Source organism: Nilaparvata lugens, chromosome 4 (genome assembly GCF_014356525.2).
Source record: "Nilaparvata lugens isolate BPH chromosome 4, ASM1435652v1, whole genome shotgun sequence".
NCBI lineage: Eukaryota > Metazoa > Arthropoda > Insecta > Hemiptera > Delphacidae > Nilaparvata > Nilaparvata lugens.
This window is the reverse complement of record NC_052507.1, coordinates 14,768,621-14,796,131: the sequence shown is the minus strand read 5'-3', so window position 1 is coordinate 14,796,131 and position 27,511 is coordinate 14,768,621. Positions and strand designations below refer to the sequence as shown.

The following is a 27,511-nucleotide window of genomic DNA, read 5'->3' as shown; positions in this document are numbered from 1 at the left end:
CTACGCTTTCACCTTTGACTCGATCAATCACTGCAATTGGCTTATGATCTCCCTCCATTTCTCTGCGCCGCAAATTCCTCCAAGTCTGAAGAAGATTCCACTATAGTTGGGTCCACGTTATAATTGCAGTGGATAAAGATAGAAGAATAGCGATGCCGATTCTCTTCATTAATTAATTATATTTCTAAAATGTCGAAAACATAATTGGCATCGTTGTGGACCTAGAAAAGGATAGTACCACCGGCTTTGTCGAATGATAGACAAGGATAGCAAAACCAAAGTTGATCAAATACTGTCATTATAACATGGACCTCACTATATGGATGGGTATCGCTACATCGATGTTTCAACATCAAACAATTTTTTTCACTTATCGATGTTGAGGGGAAAAACATTGATGTTTTGTCTTTCGATATCCATCCCTAGTTCCACACACACACAATCATAATAATATTATACTAAAAATCTTTATACTAAAGATGTTGGGTAAAAGTCATACAAGAAAGGCGTTTTTTGGTTTGCTTTATTTAAACATGACATGTATACTACAAACAAAATATATATATAAAAAATAACATGAAAATGAATAAATGGAATAATACATATACTTTGATGAAATAGTAGAGTGATATAATATATAGGCCTACCGTATATGTATATATTTTGATAAGAGCAGAGTAATATTATATATACTTCAATGAAAGAGTAGATTGTTAAACATTATCGGTTCATTGAAAGTAAATGTATAAATTCACATTTTGTATTCTGATATTATTTTTGCACCAGATGCTCACACTTTGGCTTTCGTTGAAAGACACCACACTCATCTGACACAGCATATGGTAGTGCTCATCGTAATAATAATAATATATACATTCATATATATATTTTTTTATATAATTATATATACATTTTATCTTGATTTGAGTTCGAATGATGTCTTTTTCAATGATTCAAACAGATTTCTCTTGGTTACAATTGGCTTTGTCAATGATCGGTTGGCTGAACTACGAGCCTTGTTGTTTGACAATATTGTGTTGGATTTGATTTTAGATCGTTCAACATGATTTTCAACCAATCCACCAGCCAGCTCACACTTATTTCATCATCAGTTTTACTTGATAGCTTCTCATGTACAGCGACTCTGAATTTACTAGTTTGCAAAACACAACCGATTTTATCAAACTCTCATATTTAATATTGTTCTAATAGTGCTGATGATGACGACGACTGTGTCAATGGATCACTTTTCAATTTGGCTCTAATGTACGCGTGTCGTTCAATGTAATGGAGTGTGTTCTCATCGTTCTCATACAGACGACTCATTGCTGTTATATCGTGAATTGTATTCATGTCGTTGGTGTTTGTAAATCGAGAATTTTTTCAGTTTTAAAATTGAGTATACTCAGTCGAGCTTCGGCCCGTATGAACTCATTCAACCAAACTGCAGCATCGTAACCGTCCAGACATGATAAAGCGAGCAAAATGAATTTATAATCCATTAGCACATTCATACAGTTTTGACTTGTCAATTCGAAACTGTACATAGTATGTGATAGTGGCGTCAATATGATTGGTGCAATCTTGAAATGCGTCAAACCATCTATAATTGTACTACGGTACATTTCTTTTTCAGCTTTGGTTTTTGCATGTAGAAAATTCACAGCCGGTTCGGCTAGATGATAGCACACCTTCACGTTTGTTGTCGTGTCGTATAAAAGGTAGTTTTTGAATTTCTCCTCAAGCAATTGAACTGGTAGAATTGATGTGTCGTCAGTATAATTGCACAATTCTTCAAAATTCACAATTGCCGAAATCAAGTGTGGTATTGGCTTTGGTAAGCTGACACGAGTAATTTGTTGTGGATCGGTAACACGAGATATTGCCACATACAAACCCTGGTACGTAGTTTTGTCCAAGTTCATGTGCACAGGACCGGTGATTGTACGCCCCTGACACATGTGTATAGACATCAAATTCACAGGATAGATAGGGAAATTAAGAAGTACACCCACACCGTTGTTGCCAAGCAGATATTGTCGGTGCAAGTCAAAAGTCACATCATTGGTTGATTTTCTGAATACAAGTACAGTATCGTTGTTGTGACACCAACGCATTGTCAGTGATTTGATTCTGTGCTCGTCAATGTGTTGGCCAGGAGATATTGGTCCATCACAATTTATAGACATGAGCTCAGCTTCGTTCATTTCTGAATATTTATACAGAAAATATCTACCATTCAATATCAACGGTATGTACGGCAGACATTTTTTAGGCCCATTTGTCTCTTGATATTGATACAAAATGTTCGGTACATACAGCCCGTTGGCTGTTGATTGACCATTGACACGACTCAGATTTTGTTCACGCACATTCGAAGCATCAATGTAATAGAACGAGACGGGCGCTTGTGCTGTATTCACCACCAACATGTGCATTATATTCGACAATTTTCGATGTTCTGCAGCCAAATGGATATCATTTATCGATTGTGTACCCATTACATTGCGGTACAACACCAAAGCCACCAATGCAAATCCAAAATCAGTCACACGGTCGTCCGACGAATACTTTGACATGTAATTTACAAATTCATTGTAATTGCTATTGATGCATCGTTCATTTTTCGTCAAATTGAATGTAGCCTCAGCAAATCTATACACAATATCGTAGGCCGAATTGTATGAACTGAGTTGTGTACATTCTGTAACTTATTTTGATCACCACACACAACTACACCAACACGATTGTACTTTAAACACACAGCAAAACAAACAGCATTGGTTTTGGTATAACTGTGTATATTCGTCTATAATCACAAGACTGTTGTGGAAATTTGCTGGCAATTTTGCTCGCCTCAACAAACCTTCGAGACACATTGCAAACTCCAATGTACTCATTTTTGCTGTAAGCTGCTTTTCAAAGACTGTATAATCAGGAAAAGATTTGATTTGAAATAGCGACATGAAAAAGCTGGCAAGTGTCATGTGTGCGCTGCCTGCCTGAACTTCATCAAGAGATCATGTTTATAGATTAGAACATGTACTGGATAGTTGTTTCGCAAGGAATAGGCTACAGTCAACATTGTAAAAGTCTTGCCTGTTCCCGGTCCGGCTTGAATCAGTGTGCATTTCTGCAAATTATTAATCACATAGTCGTGAACCACCTTTTGTTGTGGATTCAGGTTTTGTGGCGCATAAAGATCACACTGTTTGTCCAATTCCAAATCGTGATGGATAATATTGTGCAGTTTCTTTTGGCGTTTCTTCACTGGAAGATGTGCTACTTCACATGTCGATGTGTACGGTATGTCTGCGAGTTCAATATCACGGAAATTGTAGTTTATAAAATTTCGAGTAATATTGGCACTTTGATCAGTAATTATACTGTCATCATCGTTCACAAGACCGGCATAACTAATAGAATCCATATTCAAAATAATAAAAAAATCATTCAACAATAAATTGATCTATATTCACTAATGGTCATATTGGGACAAAGTTCCAACAATGACTTGTAACTAATATCTGGTTTCACTTTATGTTTATGGAGCAAGTTAGTGTGTTTCACTTGAACGCTTTCCAACAGTTGAAGTAACGACTCACTATAATATAGAATTTGTGTGTTTGCAGCACACGTATAAAATGTTGTGACTGTATCGTTGTGTGCGTCCGTATTTATAAATGTGGAAGTATATTTCTGACTATTGTTTTTCAATTGTTCGTCGTGTTCTGCCAATTTTATTGCTGATGGTTGGATAGGCTTTAGAATTGTACCGTCGTTCAAGTACAAGTACTCTGGTGAGATTCTGCGTACCGTTTCGCGAAAATCTTGTACTGGTAAATGTCGACTTCTGATTGGGTACACACCACACTCACTACGCCATGCCTTGATCAATTCACCGCATGCGTTTGCCTCAATTAATAAAAAACCCGATCCATATTTGCAGGGCCGCCCAAAGGGCAGGGCGCCCCGGGCGCCGCGGTCGTATAATGATTACCGCCCCGACATTATCGGTTCAAGTACCTTTATTTCACCTTCACGTTTAAAGTCTTGAACTATTTTCTTATCAATCCATTTCTATGTATAACTCGTTACTTATATGAGTAGTGTGAATTGTGGCATAAACAATAAAAACTTGACGTTCACTGACTAAACTTTGGTAACTACAGTCACTCTAAGCATAGGCGTATATTTTTCCAGTTATTGAGTGATCCTGTGCGCGCCCAGTGCTCCTGCAACCTGCAAGTCGTCATTGGTCGCTCCATTGTTCCAAGCTGGATGATAAAACTTCTCATTTTATACTCTTTAACCTTGTATTCTGCAGGCTAAAACCTATTTAATTTTAAATTTTCGTTGATATTCCTGAATTGAAAATAAATTGAATCTTTTTCAATTTGAAGAGATATGTGGCGTTACTTTTAAATACTACCTCACCGCGCTATACTGGTGGGAGGGGGGCGCATATCAAAATCTCGCCCCGGACGCCTATTAACCTCGGGGCGGCCCTGTAAAAAGTTACAGAATTGTAATAGCATGCCTCAAGGAATAAGAGATGCTAAATTTTGTAAGAAAAATGTTGATAGCCAAGATGAAAATTAAAATTTAAGCTCATCATTATATTTTTCCTTTGTAACTCTATTCATTCCAGAAGATGTAGGTGAGTAAGAGTACTAGAGACACTACCGGTATAAATCAACAATAAAATTATAAAATTATTAGAGTTTACATTTGTTTTGATCAGGAATTTTGTGGAACTTTTCCATAATATTGGATGAACAGATACTGAACGGTTGTTGTGTTGTATAAACCCTATTTTATTTTTTTGTATTGTGTTGACTGGCCTATATGTTAAATTGTGATATTCTATTGAGGGTAATAAAAATTCTATTCTATTGTTAATTCCACATTATTCAAATAATTTTTTATATTTAATATTTATTTTATAAATATATAATATTTATGTTTCTCTGTTCTCTAACTAAATTCTCAGTTACACCTACTTGAAAAGGTTAAAACAAAAGTATTCTAAGTAAACTATATCAAACTTTATACTTTCCTTCTAATGGTAAGAAGAAGTACCATCGCATTGTGCAAGCAATTTGGATTATGAGAATAAGAATAGGTACTTTTATTTCATTAAGGCAATATACAATGCAATAGGAAACGTCAATAAATATAATGAAAAATCAATAAACATCAATAATCATTGATTGCAGATCAAATTCACTCGATTATTCCATACCACAGAAAAAAAGAATAATTTCTTTTTTGAACACTACATACGCTAAATTCAAGCAAATACGCTTTTTTATAAATTACTCTGATTAAGCTGATTTTACAACTCACACTGGCGCACAAGGAATCTTCCTTTTGCCGGTGTTTTTGCTTCACCTACTGTATACATGTGAACATAGATTAAATCTTCATTTAATCGTTAAATTATCTTTAATATTATGAATAAGGTTATCATTTCGTTATTATTTTTAATTGAATAAATTAACAGTTCCTTAATTTTTATGTATGTATTTTAGTTATAAGTGCAGTAGCTTATAATATTTAAGCTATTGCACTTATAATAAATAAATATTATTTATTTTTTGTAAATCTTTTTTGTATTTTGTTTTTGGCAAATAAATAAATTTAAATTTTTTATTTGTTCTCTCCTTCGTGTCCATACATATGTGAGCATAAACATTTCTAGGTTTTTACCTATAAGCATTACCGTTCTGCTTGATTACTGTATAATACTTCATAGATATTTCTAAAGACCTTGCACTATACAAAACCCAGGTACAGTATTGTTGTTCTAAGTAGATGACAGCAAATTATTAATAGCATGAATAATTTTTGAATTTTTCAATAAAGCATTTTTGCATTAAACAAGTTAATAATGCATTTTGAACCCAATAGTCAGTTGAACAATTTAATTACCGAAACCAACGTGCGTCATAATTTTCTTAATTACGGTACCGGGTACTCTAATTAAAATTGGTTAAATTAAGTATGATTAATCCTGATAAATACTAGCAGTTAATCAAACAGCAGCAAGCGGTTATTAAGCAAACAAGCGCTGATGTAGGCCTACATCAAACAAATTCAAAATCTTACATTTTTTAATGACGAGAAAGCCCATCAGTTATTCTTTCCTGTCATTCTTGTCTGCTTCTTTTTCCGCTCACCAGAATCTTTGACAAATGAAAGAAAAATAATGAGAAACTTATCACAACTTGCTAAAAATGTACCTTATATTATGAACACAATAAATAAGGATCTAAAAAAACGAAAATACTAAAACTGTTGTTTTTAATCGGTAGTTTTGATAATGTTTTACTAGCTATTGATTAACTAATTAGTCTCATGCAAGGTTGCACAATAAATCTCAGTGAAGACATTATCTGAGCATGGTCAAATCAGGTATGGTTTACAACTAGAGCTCTGGAGCATATTATGATTTCTATGGTAATGGTTAATATCGATAATTCCAGTGCACACATGTATTGACCGAGCTTTTAGTCCAGTCACTATATACATTGGTGCATGCAATTTATATTGTGATTCTGATTTTTTATATTTTTTAATATATTATTTGGGTACATAAGAGAAGTCCAGAACCAATTTCTTCATGCAAAATTTCCTTGTGCTAGATACAGAATGGCCCAAAAACCTCGTAATTTCGGCTATTTTCCAGTTTTCAGCTATTTCAGCTAAATCTCGTAATCGGACAGAAAAATTTTCTCTCGCCTTTTTTTAGATTATAAAATTCTGAATAAAATGAGATCATTCGGAACTCTCTATCTCCAATGAGTACTGAGTTATGATTTTTCAAAAATGAGTGAAATTTGATGCATGATTTTGAACCGCCTTGGCGAGTCAAGAAGAATGAAGTGTAGTACGATGAAATCTGAGCATTATGTCAAAAGTTGTAAGTGTTTGAAATTTTGATCCTTGAGGTGTCCTTAAGCGCGCCTCTCTACTAGGAAATACTGAAATGAAGTGCATCTGGTGATTCTCATAGAACATAATCTCATGAACTTATGTCATTGTGCGAAATATCAATGTGAGGACAATGTAGTTGCTGATGATGGTTAAAGCTGAAAATTATGTGTTTTTCACAATATTCAAGGATCATCGTTGTCAGGTGTACCTGGAAATCTATATGAGATAGAGCGCTCTACCTGATCTCAGATTGTACAGCAAAAAAATACGCCCAGAGGGATTTCGAATTATACATCTAAATGGTAACAATCAAAAGATATTGTTGATCAATAACTAAAATTCTTCAAAATTGATTTTTTCTTCAAATATCACTCATTTTTGAAAAATCATAGCTCAGTGCTCATTGGAGATAGAGAGTTCCGAATGATCTCATTTTATTAAGAATTTCATAATCTAAAAAAAAGGCGAGAGACAATTTTTCTGTCCGATTACGAGATTTGGCAGAAATAGCTGAAAACTGGAAAATGAGCCGAAATTACGAGGTTTTTGGGCCATTCTGTATCTAGCACAAGGAAATTTTGCATGAAGAAATTGGTTCTGGACTTCTCTTATGTACCCAAATAATATATTTAAAGATCAGAACTACAATATAAATTGCAAGCACACCCCCTTTTTTATGTCTATAAGTTATTGACTGGACTATTTTGGGTAAACCTAAGGTTATTCGACTTAATTATGATTTGAAGTGTGGATGAAACAATTTGAAACTTGAGCGGCCACCTGCCGAAATAGCGGAGGTCACATTTTATAAAATTGCAGCTTCTACTAATTTCTAATCAAGCCACGGATCTGTAATAGTCCAGGCGAAGAATGCTGAAAACATGATTAGGTATGGTTCAAAATAGTTGCATCTTTTCGCTTACACTTTTACCATCTTTGAAACAATGCGTTCTATCGACATGACTAAACATAAAAAATTAAACATGATAAATTGCCTTCAAGTTTTGTCCAATAGTAGAGCTCTGAAATATCTCTAATAGTTTTCAAGACATCCTGTCTTTATAGTGTAACATTTTCGAAGAAATAGTTTTTCATCCAACCAACATTGCAACTCTGCTCGTTCAGGGCTCATAACTTTGCAATTATTAATCGAAAAACTAAATGCTAATCATCGGGTTGTGAAGCGTGTAGTTTCTCTCATAGAATTTATTACGGTATTTCATGGTTTCCTTCAATCAATTCTTATAGCAGCTCTAGTGTCAAATGTGATAGAAATCTTCAATTTCACAACAGGTGTCAAGTGATCTACCTATAATATTGTTGCAAAACTTAAGATTCCACACTAATCACCAGAATTGCTGTCAAGGGAAATCAACAATAGAATCCACCAATTGTAATTGATTTTTTTTTTTAATTAGAATAAAAAATTTCGATAGCAGAAAGCGAACTATCCAAATTTTTTGGTTAACATCTAAGGGAGTCTGTGCTATTCTGCTATTATATAGTTGTGTCACTTCTACATAGTTGTGCCATATATAATTATGTGCATTTTTTGCAACACAGCTAAGTATAGCTGCCCTCCCCATTGACCGCCAGACTTCAACATTGATAAAGACTCCAGATGCAAAAAAATAGTCAAGTTATTGCTAATTTTTGACGAGCAAGAATTGCAACTCTGACTGTATGGCCCCAACTATAGCCTAACGGGCGTCTAAATTTATTTCGCAGAATGCATGGCCTCTTATTATGGGGAGAGTCTATATTTCGCTCGTACCGGTTCGGTACAGTTTATTCCTACCCCATAAGAGGCAATGCATACAGCTACGATCTAAAAAGATTCAGCGCTTCTGAGACGCTCGTATAGTTGGGGCCTATCTTGACGATACAGGAATATTTTATCTTGTTTAGTAATTTTGTGTCCAATTGCAATAAGCAAATTATAGCGTTGACCCCACTAGAATAGCATTGAAATATTCCATTTCATTAATGATACACATTCATCTTTGTAGACAGGTGCTTACTCTTATGACAGTAATAATATCTCACCACCTGCTCAATTTCGTAAAAAATTATTTATGACAGTAAAAATAATCTCACCACCTGCTCAATTTCGTGAAGATTTTCTGTAAAGCTTTTTCTGTGAAGATTTTTTGATTAGAATTGGAACCGTTTTGGGCTGATAAGCCTGTGGTACTTTTCTGTAAGTTGTGTAATTCTTAATGATTGAATAAATAAATAAATAAAGCATGGTCAAAGCAAGGTTTAGTTGAAAGTCAATTAACTGTTCAGATAAGGAGTGGGTGACTTCCGGATCTGGGCATCCAAAATGCGAATACGCTGGTAGCGTGTTAGATGAATTAGGTTTTAAATTTTCTATTAATTAATCATTTTAGAATTTTGCCATAGTAGTTGTCAAAACGCCCACCTGGGCGTCCAGTTCCGGCAGATAGAGGCTTGTTTCGGGAAGGTCTCAGTTCCCCACGTGCCTATGTTGACCGTGAGGAACTGAAACAGGTGGCAAGTTGAGCCACTCAGTTCTTAGAATCTCACGACATCACTTGAAGGTTATGTTTAATTATTTTTCAAAGGTAAAAGGGTAGGTTAGGTTTTAACTTTTTAATGTCAATGTGCAGTATTGTTCAAAATATCATTTAAATAAATGATACGGTACTGTATCCATTGAAAGCGACGGAAACTTGAGGAATTTATAATTCGACTGAGACACTCTCCACAGCTGATCAACTGAAACCGTGAAGTGAATATCACCCTAAATGGGATGATTTTTCTTGACACTATTTTTCCTTTCACACTTAAAAAACCAAGTCGAGGCTCAGTTCCTAATCAATAGTTGTATACCTATAGTGATGTTAAAATTATCAAGTCAGCATCTGATCAACATCAGTTCGCTATACTTTCATAATCGTGGGCATATACAAGGAAAATCCATAAGAGTGAACTTTTCAGGAAATCAATTTCTAACATCAACCATAGATTTCATGAATATACAAAGCAGATAACGTTGCCAAATATGTTTGTGAGCTATGAAGAAATATTGTAGACAACTAGAATATTTAATTTCAACTCAACTTTGAAAATTAATTAAATTCAAATGATAGTCGGCATATATTTTCTCGACGAATAAAATATATTTGAAATAGAATTGTCAACCTGAATATCAAATCAGATAAGCTATACCGGGATGAATTGAGCCTCAACAATCTACTACCGTATAGGCAGCGGTGGAGAAGGAAACGTGACAATGTTCTCCCATAAAATCAACTGACTTTGAACGTGGATCTTACTATAGCTGTGCTATCTAAACGGGAATTTTTCGATTGTTATAGTGAAGCACGGGCTTCCGTAACTAGAGAATACGGAATATATGCAAATTTTGTTCAATCACTTTCATTCTTACTGGAATGTGTAATTGTACCTTCTGCCACCGGCCACTGGATGCCTTCTCGGGCTTCAAATGATCGAATCCGTCCATCTTCCACATTGTATGCCCCACCAAGCTCATTCGCTTGCCATTAACATAGTAATATTATGCTGCAATTTGGAAAAAAGAGGTAGAAAAGGAATGACAGCACAATTTACAATTATACAAAAAGTTTATGAAAAGAAAAGAAACAATTACAGATCGGAAACGCTCAAATCTGATTCACTGTACGCAGGACAGGATTATTGGGAACATTTATAGCATATTGTTTCGGACAGCTCCAAGCTCACCATGTTTAAATTTGGCAGTAATTACAATATTTTCAAGTATGTTATTCACAGTCATCTAGCGCCAACTTACAAATACATTACAACCATTCACAGCCCAATACATTGAAAAAGTAGTACATTACTATTAAGACTTGACATAGTCTGATAAGTAAGCTACTCAAGTTAACTAATCAGATACAGTAGAGTCTAGCTAATCTTGTCAACTGAAGGCTTGGTCCCTTGAACAATATTTCATTATTTAGGCTTCAATCTCTTCTAATCAGTGAAAGCTTATTGAAATCAATGTCTGAAGTCTAAAGTAACATATCCCAAATTCAATTAGTACCGATCGTGGTGAAATATCTCTCACCAAGTAATGGATAATATTGAAATGAATGTTGACTTTTCTTTATAAATGCCAAGTTATTCTTTCATAATAGATAAAGCAAAAACACCATCAATTTATCAGTCTTATAATATGATGAAATTTCAGTAATATGAAAATGTAAGTTCTAGAAGTGGACAAGTCAGTCTTATCAAGCCTTGATCATAGATCAATACCAGACTCTACTGTAGAAAACATAATTCTAAGTTAATAAATAAAACGAACACAAAGGATAAGCACAGAAATTGAAGTTGACAATAAATAAGGAACGTTTTGAAATCACAAGACTGTGTCCTACTTTACAATACATAGAACGACAATTTGCAAATTAAGGACTAGAAATTTCACAAGGATACTTCGGATAAGTTACTGGCTACCAGATTTACAAAGTTCCGTAAGTTATATTACATACAAAAAGGTGGATGAAAATATTGAGAACACAACATTAAGCACTTTTAGTGATAAGTAAAGCCAATCCATAAACGTATAATAAATTGAGTTAATACAATGCAGGTATTGTTTCCAAGAGTTTACAAAAATGAATGAACCTAAACAATACACATTTTCTGTTGGGAATCAATAATAGGAAAACTGAATAAGTTGCAACAACCAACACTTTGTGAAAAGCTTCAACTTGTACAGCGAAATATCCGAAAATAAAAATACTGTGAGCTATTAACAATTACCAAAGACGGAATGTGAAAAATACTGTTCCTATTGACAAAAATACATTAGTGATAAACACATAGGAATGCTTAGACTGCTTACTTTCAAAGTAATGATTCTAATGATAATCTTTACTCTACATCAATCTAAAGCTAGTATAAAGAATAGGGGTTTGAAAAATTATTTTCAAGAACAACGCGTAATTACATGGAAAGTTGTTTAAACATTATCGTTATAGTAACGCGTATATTGTGATAAGATTCAAACTGAAACTAACTAGCATGAATATAGGGATGTACCACATTATTGAAAATAGGCTATTGATTATAAAAATATACATTAATAATGGTTCAAGTAACTTCTGCTGTATTTATATAAAAATGCTCCTATTATTCAAAGTCATAACCAGCAAATGTCACCTCATATCGCTTGTGACATGGAAGACTGGCAGAAGTTCTCACGCAAATCTACAACACTAAATCGTTTTAGATAATTATATCAAGTGGGGGAGCACCTCCAATAATGTTCAACGAATTAAGTTCAAACTTCATGAGAAGAGATTCAAAAACAAGTTTCTTGTCGGGTTTCATATGAAATTGAAACTTCATTAATTGGGAGTATCGGCTATCTACATGCCATTCTTTCCAAAAATAAGAGTATTATTAGTAAAGATTAGGCTGATTAGGAAACTTGGGAAACAAATATTTTTGAATGAATCTTCTTAAATACTGGTTTGGCAGCATCTTTATAGCTCAGTCTCAAGAGATGTTCAAGTGATCGTAACTGAACCCATACTATACAGGAACTTAGAACAGCACACATAGGAGGAAGACTGACAAATAAACATAGAATACGAAAAGTAAAGGATAGATCTAACTTGCAGCACATGAAAAGGAGCACATTTTTTACTTTCTAGTAATTGTGGATACGTTTTGAAAAATTGTGCTTGAACTTATCCCCAGAACAAAGACTAAATTTGTAATTAAGGGATTTAGAACAGTTCACCCCGAGATGGAAGAGGAAGACCTATCAAATTTCAGTCTCAACAATAAAAACAGTCTACATTCAAAATATATCACATACTTCCCTACAAAATAATATTGAGTCAATATCGTGGTTCATTTCCATCCTTTTTAGAAGAGGGCCAAATAAAGATGTATAATAATAATGAATAACCTAACTAAAAAGCGAACTAAAAATAGTGTGTAACGTATCGTAAGTGATGTCATAAAAAAAGGAACTTATACCTATTAAAATACTACACCGTAACAGTTTCTGGCTTGTTATTCTCGTCGACAGCTATTTGGTTTGCATTAGCAGCCTTGTCAGTCTTAGGCTTGTCAGTCTCATCGTGTGTTTCGCCATTCACTTTCTCCTTTACGTCATCACCAACTACTGCTGGTTTCACGCATCCGTTAGTTTCCACTGCCTTCTTTTCGACAACAGTTTCACTTCCATTCACCTTCGACTCTCCGTTCTTCAGGTGATCGCTACTTTCGGTCTCCTCAAGTTTCCCATTCGTAGTTTCCTTCTCTTCAGTTTCATCCTTCTCGCCGTTAGCTTTCGTCTCCACTTCACCTTCTTTTGCGGCTGTTTCTTCGGACTTTCCATTTGCCAAATTGTCGTCAGCTTTCGCATCATCAGACTTTTCAGATAGGGTCGACTGATTGACCGACTTGTTGATGTCTGCGATTCCACTATCATCGTTCATTTCCACATTCTCGGCAACTTCCTGTTTAGCTGATTTGTCGTCTGGTGTATCAACCTTCTCTTTCTCGACCGAAGCTTCCAAAGCAGATCCATTTTCAGTTACATCCTTTGAAGCTTTTTCATCACTTGCTGGCTCTTGTTCTTCTGTTGTATTTTCAGCTGGTTTCTCATCATTAGTCTCAACCTTGTCATTTTCGGTTTTCTCAACAGTATTTTCTTCAATTTTCTTACTTTCATCGGTGACATTTTCATCCTTCACCTCTGCCTTTTCGGCTGAATCCTTGGGCTCTTCAATCTTGTCAGAGTTTTTGCTATTCTCATCAGATTTGATTGTGTCAGAGCTGGCTGTTTCGTTTGTCTGCTCTTTGTCAGCTTCTACCTCGTTACTTTTCTCAGAAACCACCTCACTCTTTTCTTCAGTTGCTTCACAGGCTTTCTTGCACACACCTCACTCTTCTCTTCAGTTGCTTCGACAGGCTTTCTTGCACACACCTCACTCTTCTCTTCAGTTGCTTCGACAGGCTTTCTTGCACACACCTCACTCTTCTCTTCAGTTGCTTCGACAGGCTTTCTTGCACACACCTCACTCTTCTCTTCAGTTGCTTCGACAGGCTTTCTTGCACACACCTCACTGTTTTCTTCAGTTGCTTCTACAGGCTTCCTTGCACACACCTCACTCTTTTCTTCAGTTGCTTCTACAGGCTTTCTTGCACACACCTCACTCTTCTCTTCAGTTGCTTCAACAGGCTTTCTTGCACACACCTGATCTTTGGCTTCAGTGTCGACCGCCTCCGAGGTGTCCATTTTCGTTTCAGCCGAGTCGTTTTCATCTTTGGTCGAGTCACCAGTTTTCTGTTCAGTCGACTCGTCGTGAGCTTCCTTCATGTCGACGTCGTCGAGAGCTTCCTTCGTGTCGACATTTACTGCGCTGTTAGTATTAGCATCGGATTCAGACACTTTACGCCGTTTGCAATTACCTTCGAAAGAGAGATCGGCGAACGAGTTGATGACCTTGAAAGCGGCTTTGGCGTCATCTGTCAGCGCCGCGTTTCCCTCGCGTGCCACCAGCACCGCCTGCATACCTGCCTCCTTTGCAGCTGCCGCTTCTGTCATAACAAAACAACAATTACCATCAATACACAAAACTTTCATTATTTCGTATGGGTGTTATCATATTAGATGCGTATATGTGCAAGTGCAAGTTTCATTATGTATGACCAAGCGTGCAGATGAGAAACAAAATGAGGAAAGAGCACTCACACTGCAAGTTTGCATATGCTAGTTGCGTTCAGTAGGCCTATGAGCAACAAGTCAATATATACAAGTCACAACGTGTATGACGCTTTTTTGTGCAGATGAGAAAGAAAATCTGGCAAGAGCAATAGGAACACCGAAAGCTTTCACTTGGTAGTAAATATAGAATTACACTTTACAAATTTTGTTTTTCAGCTCATACATGATTTGACTTGAACTTGCCCATATATATATTAGCATTATTATATTATATTAGCATTCAATGTGATCACTGCTAAGGTGCTTATTATCATCAGCTGATTATATCTGTATTTGTACAGGAACGGTAAGATACAGATAATATATATAAAAAGCTTGGCATCAGCTGGTTGAAAGTGAGTTGTTCGTGTTCGCGGCGCGTAAATCTGTACGCACCTTCAAGGTAGGCGCACACAGATCGTCATCGTACGGAACGCACGCATCGGACGATTAGATTTGATTGCATTGTTTTCAATTGGAGTGCGCATACCTATCCGCATCAATGACGATCTGTGTGCGCCTACCTTTAGGGTACAATAAATGGATGAATGAATAAATCTTACTCATTTACAGTGCATGTTTATGGTATTAAATGTATATAAAGAGCTAAAATTCAATTTTCTCCAGTCTGATGATGGCCTACACCAGGATGAAACAAAAGTCACTGTTATACCTAAGTGCTTATTCCACATCAGTGTTTTAAATTCACCGTTCATTTAATAGTTGCAAAGAATAGATATCCAACACAGTTCAATTTTCTCAAGTGGCCAAATTGGATATTACAAGCAAACAACTGTACATTGAGTAGGTTACACCTACTCTGGTACATGGGTTTCCCATAGTTGATTAGGTTAATTTCCAATAGAATTAAATTCCATATTTTTTTATAGACCTATTGTATTGTATTTTAGATATTTTGTACTTATTACAATTACTAGTACATAGTAGTTTCAAACACTAATTCTAGTGGTGGTAGTTAGTAGTTTCCAATTACTTTAATTGAATTGAAAACTGAATAATTTAGTAACGATTTGACAAATCCTTACACCCCTTCCACAGGAGATCACTGAATGAAATATATTAAATAGAATGAAAAATAAATACATAATTATACATTGATGATACATTGTTTTGACTATCAAAAACAGCCATAGTTAGTTAGAGAATAATCCAAGAAAAATAATCATAGAATAATCTAAGAGAAATAATTAAGAAATCATGACGCCTCATATTTTATGACCATTTTTGTTGAATCTTCCCAACTACAGACTAGCAAAAATAATAGTAGAGTGAAAAAAATTTTTTGAATGATTGTCAGCCAAAATGAAGTTTTTTCAAGTAGTTTAACAATACGATGAGGAGTTGAAAATGAGATAAAAGCGTCGAGAGTGGGAAAGGAATGGAGCAAGAAGGGAACGCTGAATTTTCACTACAGATATGGAGTTGCTGAATTTTCACTACAAATATGGAGCTGCTAAGAAGCCAGAAACAACACAAAGTCCTCGAGCAAGTTTTGCTTAGTGTCTTCTACTTCTACCTGGATTCATGACTAAGTTGCCCAAGCGAAAATGGGTCTGTCAAGGTCTACCAACACTGTTGCCACTTTGTACTAAGGGTGGCTAGTGAGAGAGAAAGTGAATGTGTGTGAGAGAGAGGGCGTGAGAGTGAAGTACTGTTCTTGTGAGGAGTATTGTTTGTCTTCTCTGGATTGTTGACTATGACGAGGACAATATAGTTCACAGTTTTACAAATGTATTGTACATAATGCTTATATGTTATATATAATACATATAACTTTCAACAGCTGTGCTGGTGTTTGAAAAAGAATAGAAGCATGAAAAGGAGTTGGATGGTAGAAAAGAATACATGAAAAGAATTTTTGACAGGTAGTGACGGAAAATAGGAAAGGAAGAGGGAAGGTATGAGAAGGAAAGAGCGATCTTCAGGGGTGTAGAAATATAGTCAATGTACTGGTCGAGTGAGGGGTGGACAACAGTGGCAACATTGCAGTGGCCTTGAGAGACCCATTTTCGCTTGGGCTAATATAGTAAACAAATTATAAAATGCAAACCGGTAGTTTTTAAATTTAAAGTGATCTGCAAATATAATCATAATGTAATTCTAATGAACAGTGGGCTACATCTATACTTGAGCCTGTTCTACTTCTACCTGGATTCATGACTAGAAAACAAATCTTAAAATGCAAAACGGCAGTTTTTAAAGTGATCTGCAAATATAATCGTAATGTAATATTCTAATGATAGAAGGCTACATCTATACGTGAGCCTGCTATTTTTCTCCTAATCATTGCCATAATGTGTCAGGCATACTTTTAAGGCTGTGCAAAGGCTAAAAATAAACTTTCTACTCGTGATATTTTTCAAAGTTTTTTGATTTGTATATCATCAAGCTATCAAAATTAAAAAGTTTTCTCAGAATTTTTTTCCGATCATTACTTTTTGAGATATGAGCGCCTGAAGTTTGAATTTTTGGGACAGAACATTTCAAATTCGGTAAGATATAAATCCATAAGATTTAGAGGATGGTTGTTTCTTCATGGTATCGTTGATCTAGTAGAACAGAAAAATTCTGAAAATATCAATTTTTGAAAAAGTTTTTCAATTTACCAAAAATAACCCAACTAGAAGTTATTTTTGGTTATTTTTAGTAAATTGAATATTTATTATTAAATTAAAAATTGATATTTTCAGAAAATGTTTGTTTTACTAGATCAAAAATACCATGAAGAATCTATCCTCTAAATCTCATGGATTTATCTCTTACCGAATTTGAAATGTTCTGTCCCAAAAATTCAAACTTCAGGCGCTCATATATCAAAAAGTAATGATCAGAAAAAACATTTTTTCCTGAGAAAACTTTTTCATTTTGATAGCTTGATGATATACAAAACGAAAAACTTAGTAAAATATCACGAGTAGAAAGTTTATTTTTAGCCTTTGCACAGCCTTAATGATAATTATAACATTTTGAAGTAGGTTAAAAAAAACTAGTTTGATGCAAAAGATTAAGAATATTGTAAATCAACTGATCATCATGAGAGCGTAAGTTATACATGCTTCAATAAGACTGTAATATGAGAAGATTATTTAGATCAGAGTAGGGGGTGATGTGATGATGAATAAATAACATCAAAGCAATATGCGTCAATAACAGAGATGTTGACAATCCGTGATAAAAATATCTATCAACTCTGAACCTTTCATATGATCTTCGCATACACATATATATATATATATATATATATATATATATATATATATATATATATATAATATATATATATATATATATATATATATATGATCCAACGTACACATTAGCGTCATGGAGTTCTGTTTTTAAAAATACCATGCTCTTGATCGAGTGATTTATTTTCTTATAAATATACATCTGAAAGTTATACAATTGAGAATGGTTGAATAAAATTGAATCTATACAAAATTCAAAACAAACAATCTGGATAAGAAGTAAATTTACCTTTAGGAATATCAGTGAGGAAAAGAACAGACTTTGTAGATCTATCGGAACCCCCATCAGGTTCGATTTGCTCCATAATTTTAGTATAGCTAGCTGCTTCAGTCTTGGCGCCAACTGCCGTGTCAAAATGTCCAGAGAATAGCTGAAACAAAATAGAACAATCAATATTCAAACATCAAACATAAGGTGATTGGGATTATAATCCAAAATTTCAACTGTAATTATTGTAAATTGTAATTCAAACTAGTAATTAGATTACAAAAAAATTATGCCTCGAAAGTTCCTACTAGATAATTTAAAGTGTCTCTACTTGTTCTACAATTACTACCATTCGTACCACCAAAATGGAGTAACATCCACGACTGGTCTCTCCATTATTTGAACAAATCAGTGATAGTGACAACCTCCATATTATTCATTCATTTGATCCATTAAGGAAGACGAACAAAATTTCAAATTGCCGAAAGTAACTTTCGGTTCCACAGTTCCACATAACAGAAAGTAAATTGAATTCTCAAACATTTTAAAGAATAGAAAAATTATTATTCAATAAGCCTACTTACTTCCAGTAAGTCACCTTCCTTTGTGTGACCGAAAAGCAGTTTTTGTGCCTCAACGCTGCCTGATGAGTAGACGTAGACTTTTATACCATCGGCAACCCACGATTTCAAACACTCATGAACATCATCATAAATACTGTAACAGAAAAAACATCAGTAAAATATCAATATACCTACATAACATACAATAACAACAAAAATAGAATACAGTGAACCACGAACTAACTTATTCTAAGAGAGAAAACCACGTTGAATAATGGTAATATTTATGACGGGGTTACTTCTACATCTATTTTTCTTAATTGAATGTTATTTATTTCTATAGAATAATGCAACAGATTTTATGATATATAAATAGGCTACTGGCAGGTTCAAAAGCACATTTTTTAAATAGTTTGAAACGAATGATATATTTATGCTCAATGGTGTACAAAACGTTTTCTTACTGATTTCATAATATTACTGTCAAGCCTATACGTGATTGTGTTTGAGAGTACTTTTTTAGGATAGGAAAGAGCAAAGCGAAGTGTCAGTTAAAATTTTATTATCTTTCGTATGTTTTACGGTAACTGACAAACGCTTTGAGCAATCAACCAGTTAACTTCAAATTTTGAACACATATTCTAGGAAACATAACACAGTTCACATTCGATGATCAACAAAATTAGATTATTAGTGAATAATTTATTGAGCTGAGTTGTGTGAAAAAAGTATAAAATAGCTTGAAGTGTTTTATTTATGTGAGTGAAAACAGCTATGACCGTTTTCTCACATTCGCCGATTTTTCTCAAACACGACACTAGTATTTAACCTATAAACCAACCCCGAAAAATGTATAAAGCCTCTATTGTGACTTTCGAGTATCATGTTCATGTTTCCAGATTTTAGTGATTGTACTGTTTTTATATTGGGTTAAGCTGTAACTGACATATTCATTATTTTTTAAATTATATATTTTGTTTGTGTTAAAAAGTTTTTTGTTATTAGAAGTCTAACTTCTAATATGGATGTTATAATTCTTATGTTTTCAATGTACATTACTATTGTCAGTGCTTAGGCTAGGCGCACACCAGTTAGATAAGACAAGACATGATCAGACACGTTTAGTCACAATACTCAGCATAGTTGCTTATAAAGACAAGTCTAATTGCAATTAATCAGTGTGAGTTGTGTCATAAGCAGCAATGTGAAGTATTGTGACTAAACGTGTCTGATTATGTCTTGCCTTGTCGTAACTGGTGTGCGCCTAGCCTTAGGCTGGTCACACACCGATTAGTCAAGACACGATTAATCACATTTAGTCACATTACTTCACAAAGTTGCTTATGAAGACAGGTCTAATTGCAATGACTAGTCAGTGTGAGTTGCGTCATAAGCAACAATGTGAAGTATTGTGAAATCATGTATGGTCTTGACTAACTGGTCTGTGCCTGTCCTTACTGTTGCCTATGACAAATTATGAAATGAATTGAATTGAACCTCATCAGCTGATCGGAGGTCATTCTTTGTCGTGAAAAACCTATTGAGCTGGAAAGTAGTAGTATCAGTTGTATCACAATAATAGGAAGGTGAGAATAGAAGAAGAATAATATGCAATAGAAAGGTGAGAATACTGACTGTCCAACGACTTCTCCCTTCTCGTAGGCTTTTCTCCAGATGTGACCCTGCAGTTGCTTGAGAGCTGCGGTCTTCCTGTCGTTATCCATCTGCCAAAGCACATTCTTGATGACCGCTTCTCTCACCACCTCTTCATCTTCACTTTCTGCGATGGCGACGACGCCCTCCATTTTCTCGCTTACATCTTTTTCTGCCTGAAACATAATTCGCCGCAAAAGTGTTATTATATCAGCTGATATTGTACTTAAAATGTTGACACATACACATTCCAACACATGAACCTGAATTGAGAGCTGAGATTAACACTTAAACCGTATCATCGGTCTCTGAGACCGGTACCAAAATTTTACTTACTACTACTACTCCTCGGCTCTACAACCCATTGAGGGTCTTGGCCTCCCGCAGTATGCCTCTCCATTCGTCCCGATTTTGAGCTTTCCTTCTCCATCCTCTGATACCCATCTGCCTCAAGTCATTCTCCACGTCGTCAATCCAACGCATTCTTGGTCTTCCCCTCAGTCTTCTTCCTCCAGGATTCATTCTGTGGACTTTCTTTGCGCTCCTTGAGTCATCCATGCGCTCCACATGTCCTAACCAACCTAGACGTCTCATTTTTATTTCAACTACAATGTCTGGGTTGTTGTAGAGCTCTCGCAACTCTTGGTTAGTGCGGATCCTCCACTCTCCATCACTATAGGTGGGTCCGTAGATTTTTCGGAGGATCTTTCTTTCCCAGACATTGAGTATGGTCTCGTCCCTCTGAGTAAGTACCCAGGTTTCTGCACCATATAGTACGGCTGGTCTTATGACAGTGTTGTAAACTTGCACTTTTAGCCTTCTTGAGATAAGTCGGGAATTGATAAAAGTTTTTAAAGCATAATAACATCTATTCCCAGCTGATACCAAAATTTTGCATTCCATTATTGATACACCTGACTTTCTGTTTGGCTCCTCCCACTCAGTAGCTATTCAAAAAATAATATTATTAGAATAATATTACTAGTAGTTTATTAAATATATAGTTCCCTTATGTTTTTCGTTTTCTTTGTTTGTAATGTTTTTTTTGGAAAATAAAGTTCAAAGTTCAAATAAAAAAGTTCAAATAAAAGTTTCAAGGTGATTTTAGAAGAGTCATTCCGAACACAGCCTCAGTTTATTGCTTACGCTACGGTCTATCGTACCTGATGATACGGTTAGTGTTTCATCAATCCCGGAATTCCCGGTCTGTGATACCGGAGGATATGCTTTATGCAACTTTTTTAATGGCTCGTCATAGAGACCTCCGTATCATTGATGCGGATTTCAGTGAAGGGATCAAGACAAATTAGTTAGATTTTCAGAGTTAACATTACTCTCGAGTTCATTTTGTTTTTTAGTAAGAGCTAGGTAATAGAAATTTGTTGTCAGAAATATTACATGTTTTCTTGAATTACGAATTGTATCTTACTTTATTCTTCATTTGCTATGACCTATTGAGTGAGCACTTGCTACATTGAAACTAAAGTGCTTGTAAATTGGTTGTTATCCATAAAATTATTTGCATTATTTGAGTTCACTCTCGATTTTGAATTCTTAATAAAATACAGGTGATAAAGAAAGTGTTCCTTGAGATATGTTTCTTGTTATACTAACATAAAAATGATACGGTTAGTGTTAAACGATAGAGAAAAGATAGTACAAGATGATATCCCATCATAGTATAGGGCGTTTATGTTCTAATTATCAATGTTAAATCAAGCCGATAGTTCTTGAGTTCTAGTTAGTTTTTTTTATGAAGCTGTCTATTGCTGTAGTCTCTCATACGGTGCCGTTATTACACTCTCATCCGGCCAAAACAGGCCAATACAGTAACAGACAGTAGGCGGCTTGCGTTAACAAAAATCGGTTTGAAATGTGGAACATAAACGCTCTAACCATGGGATATCTTCTTATGCTATCTCTTCTCTATGATTAAACGTAGTTGAGTTTAGCACACACCTGGTAGCCGCTAAGCAGTCAATCAGTAATATTGTAGTAAGAACTCAATCTATTGAGGGCTGTTTGCACAGTGCCAGTTTAAACGGAATCTTAGCTTAAACCAGATTAAATCAATCTAGGTTTTATTGCTTCAATGTGATTCATATTGAGATTAAAACACAAAATGATTCAATTCAGTTCAAGTTTTCAATGTGCAAACTGCATTATATATGTTTTAATAAAACATATTGTACTAATATTTTTTTTCTTTTACTGCGAATGATGCCAATAAATATGAGGGGTTTTCTTGTTCGTGAGTAATGGAAAGTTCGAGGGTGATTTGGGCCATCCAAGACTAAAGCTGGGTTTACACCAAAGTTCTAATCCTTATAGATTCTATTGATTGAACGGAACTTGACAAACACTTAAGTTCATCATGTGTATGATAAGTTATATTCAATCTAATAGAATTTAAAGATTAAGTTTCACATTTTGTTAATAACTTAGGTGTAAACGCAGCTTAACAGCAGGATTCGATTCCACGACCAATAGCGGACTGAAAGAAGTAACGCATTAATCATCACGGTTATATTAGCCGTTGGGAAGAGATTCTAATTAGTTAATTCATTTGTTTCTTATTAATAGGGCAATTTAATGCGTTTTCTAGAAGGATTTTGTAATATAGATGCAGTTGGATCAACTCATTATATTGCCCTATTAATAAGAAACAAATGAATTGACTAATTAGAATCTCTTCCTAACGGCTAATATAACCGAGATGACTAACGCGTTACTCCTTTCAGTCCGCTATTGGTCGTGGATTACCACGCTAGTGGTAAGACCACACAAAAGTTTTATCCGGCGTTTTACAGACAAGTCGGCAGGACAGGAAGTTCTACTATTGGCTAATACTCGATCAGTCAGCTTCCTCAATCTGCCAATCGGAGAGCTTCCGACACTACTGAAAAAAATTCGTGTGATCTCGCCCTTACCAACTGCAACTATCTTACAAGAGCCTTGAATGTTGCACTGTTAAATAGAAAAAAGAAAATTCGTATGTCGTTTAATTGATGGTGGGGAGTCCCTTATAGGTAGGTTCCACCTTGCCTGAATATATCTTTTAGGCTAAGCCGTCAATAGGCCTTACAACTGACATACTTCAGTCAGGACCGACAATCCAACGTGCCCATCCGATAATACGGGAGTGACCTGGTCAAAAACTCTTGGTTATGAGCGGGTTTGAACTCGGGATCTCTAGACTGCTACGCAAGCACTTTATCCACTAGACGAAGAATCACTCCGTGATTAGAAAAAAATGAATCATTCAATTAGAAAATTAGGTATTATAAAGCTCTTTCCAAGAGACAGGATAGCAGAGACGACTAAAGCGTTACACCCTTCAGTCTGCTAGTGCTAGATGGCCGAGGGTTCGAATCCCGCCGGTATGCTCCAAAAGTGAATAAACGGAGTAAGAATCTTGAACATTTTTTTCCAAAAATGACAGCAGATTGCAATTACGAGATCTGAGATTAACAAGAGATTCCAGCCATGTAGGGAGTATGACAATAGGTAGTATGAATAAAAACAGAGAATATGCTCATTAGCATTAGGTAGAAACATAAGCATTTGCTCATTTTTATATTAATAATCTTTACCTTATACTCTTAGAGCCTTATGCTCCTGAACTCTGGAGCAAATGCTCACGTATTTTAAAGATTTTTCATCAGCTGATTCGCCTTTGTGGCCTTACTTTGTTTTTATAGCTCACTTGAGCGCTAAATATGCAAGTTTAGACACCGCTTGTGTTTGGTCGTCTGCTCTGTTCTCTATCCATGAATTGAGATTTAGGTTAGTTGAGTTCTGAATTTTTAAATAATTTCGTGAAAAAAGAAATCTCTATACTAATCTTCAGCATAATCTTATAATCTCAATAGCATTCTTATAATCGTCTACACTCTCATCTTCTTAAATGCCTATTTCCTATTCTGTGATGGATGGCTATCTTTATATCGGATAGGTATCTTTTGTATTTATTCTTTAATAAATAATGGTGATTTTATATATCATGGTTGAATCTAAAAAGAGTTTTATAGTTCTCAACTATTGGTAATGATCGTATCTGGCAGAGTTTCCTCTTACACGAATCAGTTTATCCATTTTACTATTAGCAAAAGGTGAAAACTGCTCTAGTCTAGACTCACCTTTTTTGAAGCATTTGCTACAAAAGTTGAGCAAATGCTCTAGTTTATTCATAGAATTTTGAGCATAAGCTTTTACTTTTGAGCAAATGCTCAAACTATTTTTTTTATGAGCATCAGCAAAAGGTTTTTTTCATGTTTATTCATAAAAAATGAAGCATATGCTCATACAAATATAAGCTTATTTTTCTAAAATATTGAGCATATGCTTCATTTTGTATGAATAAACGTGAGCAAAACCTTTTGCTAATACCCATCAAAAAAATAGTTCAAGGTGAGTCTAGACTAGAGTTTTCACCTTTTGCTAATAGTAAAATGGATCAACTGATTTGTGTGAGGAAGAGGATTATAAGAAGGCTATTGAGATTGTAAGATTATGCTTATGATTATTATAGAAATGACATTTTTTATTTCAAAACAGAACTCAACTGACCTAAAACTCATAGATAGAGAACAGAGCAGACGACCAAATACAAGCGGTGTTTATACTTGCACATTTAGCGCTTACATGAGTAGCACATTCTAACCTTTCACTTTAAAAACTGTCATGCGTCCCCGGCAATTACACTCTCAGAATTATAATGAAGAATAAAATAATAATAATTTGAATTTAAAATTGTACATTGATAGATTATTATCTACTCTTCTATGATGGTGTAATAATAAATTACAAAAAAATTGTAAGTTATAGGGCGTTAACTTACCTGCTCTTTCAAAGCTTTTAGATCTTCTTGAAATTCTGAATCAGTCCAGTTAGACTTCACATACTCATTTAGATGCTCACGAACGTATGGGAATAGTGTATCCTGTGGAAAACAATACTTACTATAAAATGAATACTCTATAACTAACTTAGGCTAAATATTTATCAAGACGAATTTATTAGTTATTCCAAATTGTCATATTATCATGAGAGAGGCTGAAAACTAAAATAGATTGGGGCTAATTTAAATCCAGAATAATTTTTTTAATAGCTAAAAAATTCATTCAACACCAATTGAGAAGATAGAAGATGAACATGATTATGAATGCCTACTACAACAGTAATAACCGTGGTTTGCAATTTTAAAACAAAAATCAATTAAATAAAACAAAGACAGGGTAAATATATAAATAAGAAACTACAAAATAATCTTCAGATTATTAAATTTGAGTGGTAGCCAGTCTACCCAAGTTTTAAAACACATTTCAAGATGACCAATTTTCATGCTGTGGCTTGTTTTTTTACTTGAGAAGGTAGGGAGAGTTAGATGCCCAAGTAAAAATGCCATGTAGCAGAGAGAGAACTGTTTGAAATGAGAACAAAACAATTTAAATTAAAATAATAGAATCAAGATTATATTAATTATTAGACTACATAATATTCATTTCTTCAACACCTGCCGAATAAATAGCCCAAGTCTTCAAATTTCTTCAACTATTGTAAAGTTTAAGTAAGTTTTAATTAGGCTATACATTTTCCACTTATGTTTGATAACTTGTATTAATAATTAGTGAAATAAAACAAACATGCTATTAAAGAGTAAAAATACAGATTTTAAAATTTATTCAATAATGATGGACCAGCTATAAAGGATAATGGCTACGTGCATAAAAGAGCAAACAAAATGGATTCCACAATATAACGGTTTAGAGTAAAAAATGACTAGAAAATCAGAATATAATTACAAATCATGATTATAAAAAGTAACATTTAAAGTTACGGTAATTCAAAAAGTACTTACATTGAAATTTATATAATTAATTGAACCAGATACCAGTAGAACAAGTGTAGTACAGAAATGAATATGCATGTAAAGGTAACAAATACTGGCTAGAAATTAATGATAAAAAATCATATTCAAACAAAAATATTTGGTTAAAAAATAAATTAGAATAAAATTGAACTTACATGAACAAAGCTTATGCTAGTAGTCGTTCCTTCTATGTCGACTATTATGGAAGAAATGTTTTGAAATGTCAACTTCTCTTGGTCTAAAGGTCTCTTTTCAGCAGTCATTGTGATTTGGAAAAAGATCAAGCAAATATAAAATGTTTAATTCGTAATGAATTAAAACCAGGAATTTTTAACGATTGAGATAGAAAATTTCTCTGTGACAGACTAGACAGATAATTTAGCAATGGCTGCCGGTCCCGGTTCTGGTTTGCAGTTTTCAGCTTGCCTTGCAGCCGGCACTTGGGAGGGTGGTTTGATTCAGTACAATGGCGATTCCCCCACCATTTTCCAAAGAGATCTTTGAATAATACAAAAAGCCTATTTTCGAATGTTATGGATATTATAGAAACAAAATAATCTCAATTATTATTTCCAATTTTTTTAATAAAATCAATGAATCGAAAGCTTTTCTGGTTCTGAGTGCTGGTTGTCTGCTTCATCAGTTCATCAAATTGGGAATTAAACAATTCTACGTCAAAGACATTGACCGAAAATCAATGTTTTTGAAATTGTACTTACAGAGCTCCAAATGAGAATTTGTTTAGCGGAATAAAAAGTATGCTTTGCGACACCTATTAGGTGTGTTTGTTTTTGGGAAAATCTGATGGGATATTTGAACAAAAGTGAATTTGATACTGTGAGCTTGTTCACATGACAGCGATTTACGCTCGATTGACAAATCGCTCGGTTTTCCAGCCTCGTACACATGACAGTGATTCATGAGCGGTTTCCGCTCGGTTATGATAAATAATTACTAGGTACAACATCTATGTACTCAATCTTAATATCTTAATCTATGTACTTAATCACTATATTACTCTTGAACATATATTACTGCTCTGATCGAAACCGCTCGGTTGACTGAAGACATGTGTACGCTCTCATGCCTGCTGGCCCTGCTCTAGTATATGGAGCCGCCCAGCAACCGAGCGACAACCGAGCGGTTGTAGTCTAAGACTACAACCGCCGCGATTCGCCGGCGACTACTAAAACCGAGCGATGCATGTGTACGGCACCATGTGTTTCCCTATACCTTGCAATCGCTCTGTTTGTCAACCGCGCGACA

At 34.8% G+C, this 27,511-nt stretch overlaps 2 protein-coding genes across 3 annotated transcripts; both read right to left on the bottom strand.

Annotated features, from left to right (window-relative positions):
- Window positions 1-506: 506 nt before the first annotated feature.
- On the bottom strand, window positions 507-10,490 carry LOC120351004. Its single transcript, XM_039426736.1, has 3 exons — window positions 10,373-10,490; window positions 6,112-6,188; window positions 507-4,508 (listed from the first exon to the last, which is right to left on the bottom strand). The coding sequence occupies exon 3, from the start codon at window positions 2,577-2,579 to the stop codon at window positions 1,350-1,352; it is 1,230 nt and encodes a 409-aa protein (XP_039282670.1). The 5' UTR covers window positions 2,580-4,508; window positions 6,112-6,188; window positions 10,373-10,490; the 3' UTR covers window positions 507-1,349.
- Window positions 10,491-10,531: 41 nt separating this feature from the next.
- On the bottom strand, window positions 10,532-26,705 carry LOC111046199 (enolase-phosphatase E1). 2 transcript variants are annotated; one of them, XM_039426734.1, is made up of 7 exons: window positions 26,401-26,690; window positions 25,214-25,315; window positions 20,356-20,549; window positions 18,742-18,874; window positions 18,179-18,320; window positions 14,171-14,514; window positions 10,532-14,035 (listed from the first exon to the last, which is right to left on the bottom strand). In XM_039426734.1, exons 1-7 carry the CDS (start codon window positions 26,506-26,508, stop codon window positions 13,784-13,786), a joined length of 1,275 nt encoding a protein of 424 aa, XP_039282668.1. In that variant the 5' UTR covers window positions 26,509-26,690; the 3' UTR covers window positions 10,532-13,783. The 2 variants fall into 2 exon arrangements, with proteins under 2 accessions (XP_039282668.1, XP_039282667.1); XM_039426733.1 differs by having other exon boundaries at window positions 10,532-14,514; window positions 26,401-26,705.
- Window positions 26,706-27,511: the final 806 nt, after the last annotated feature.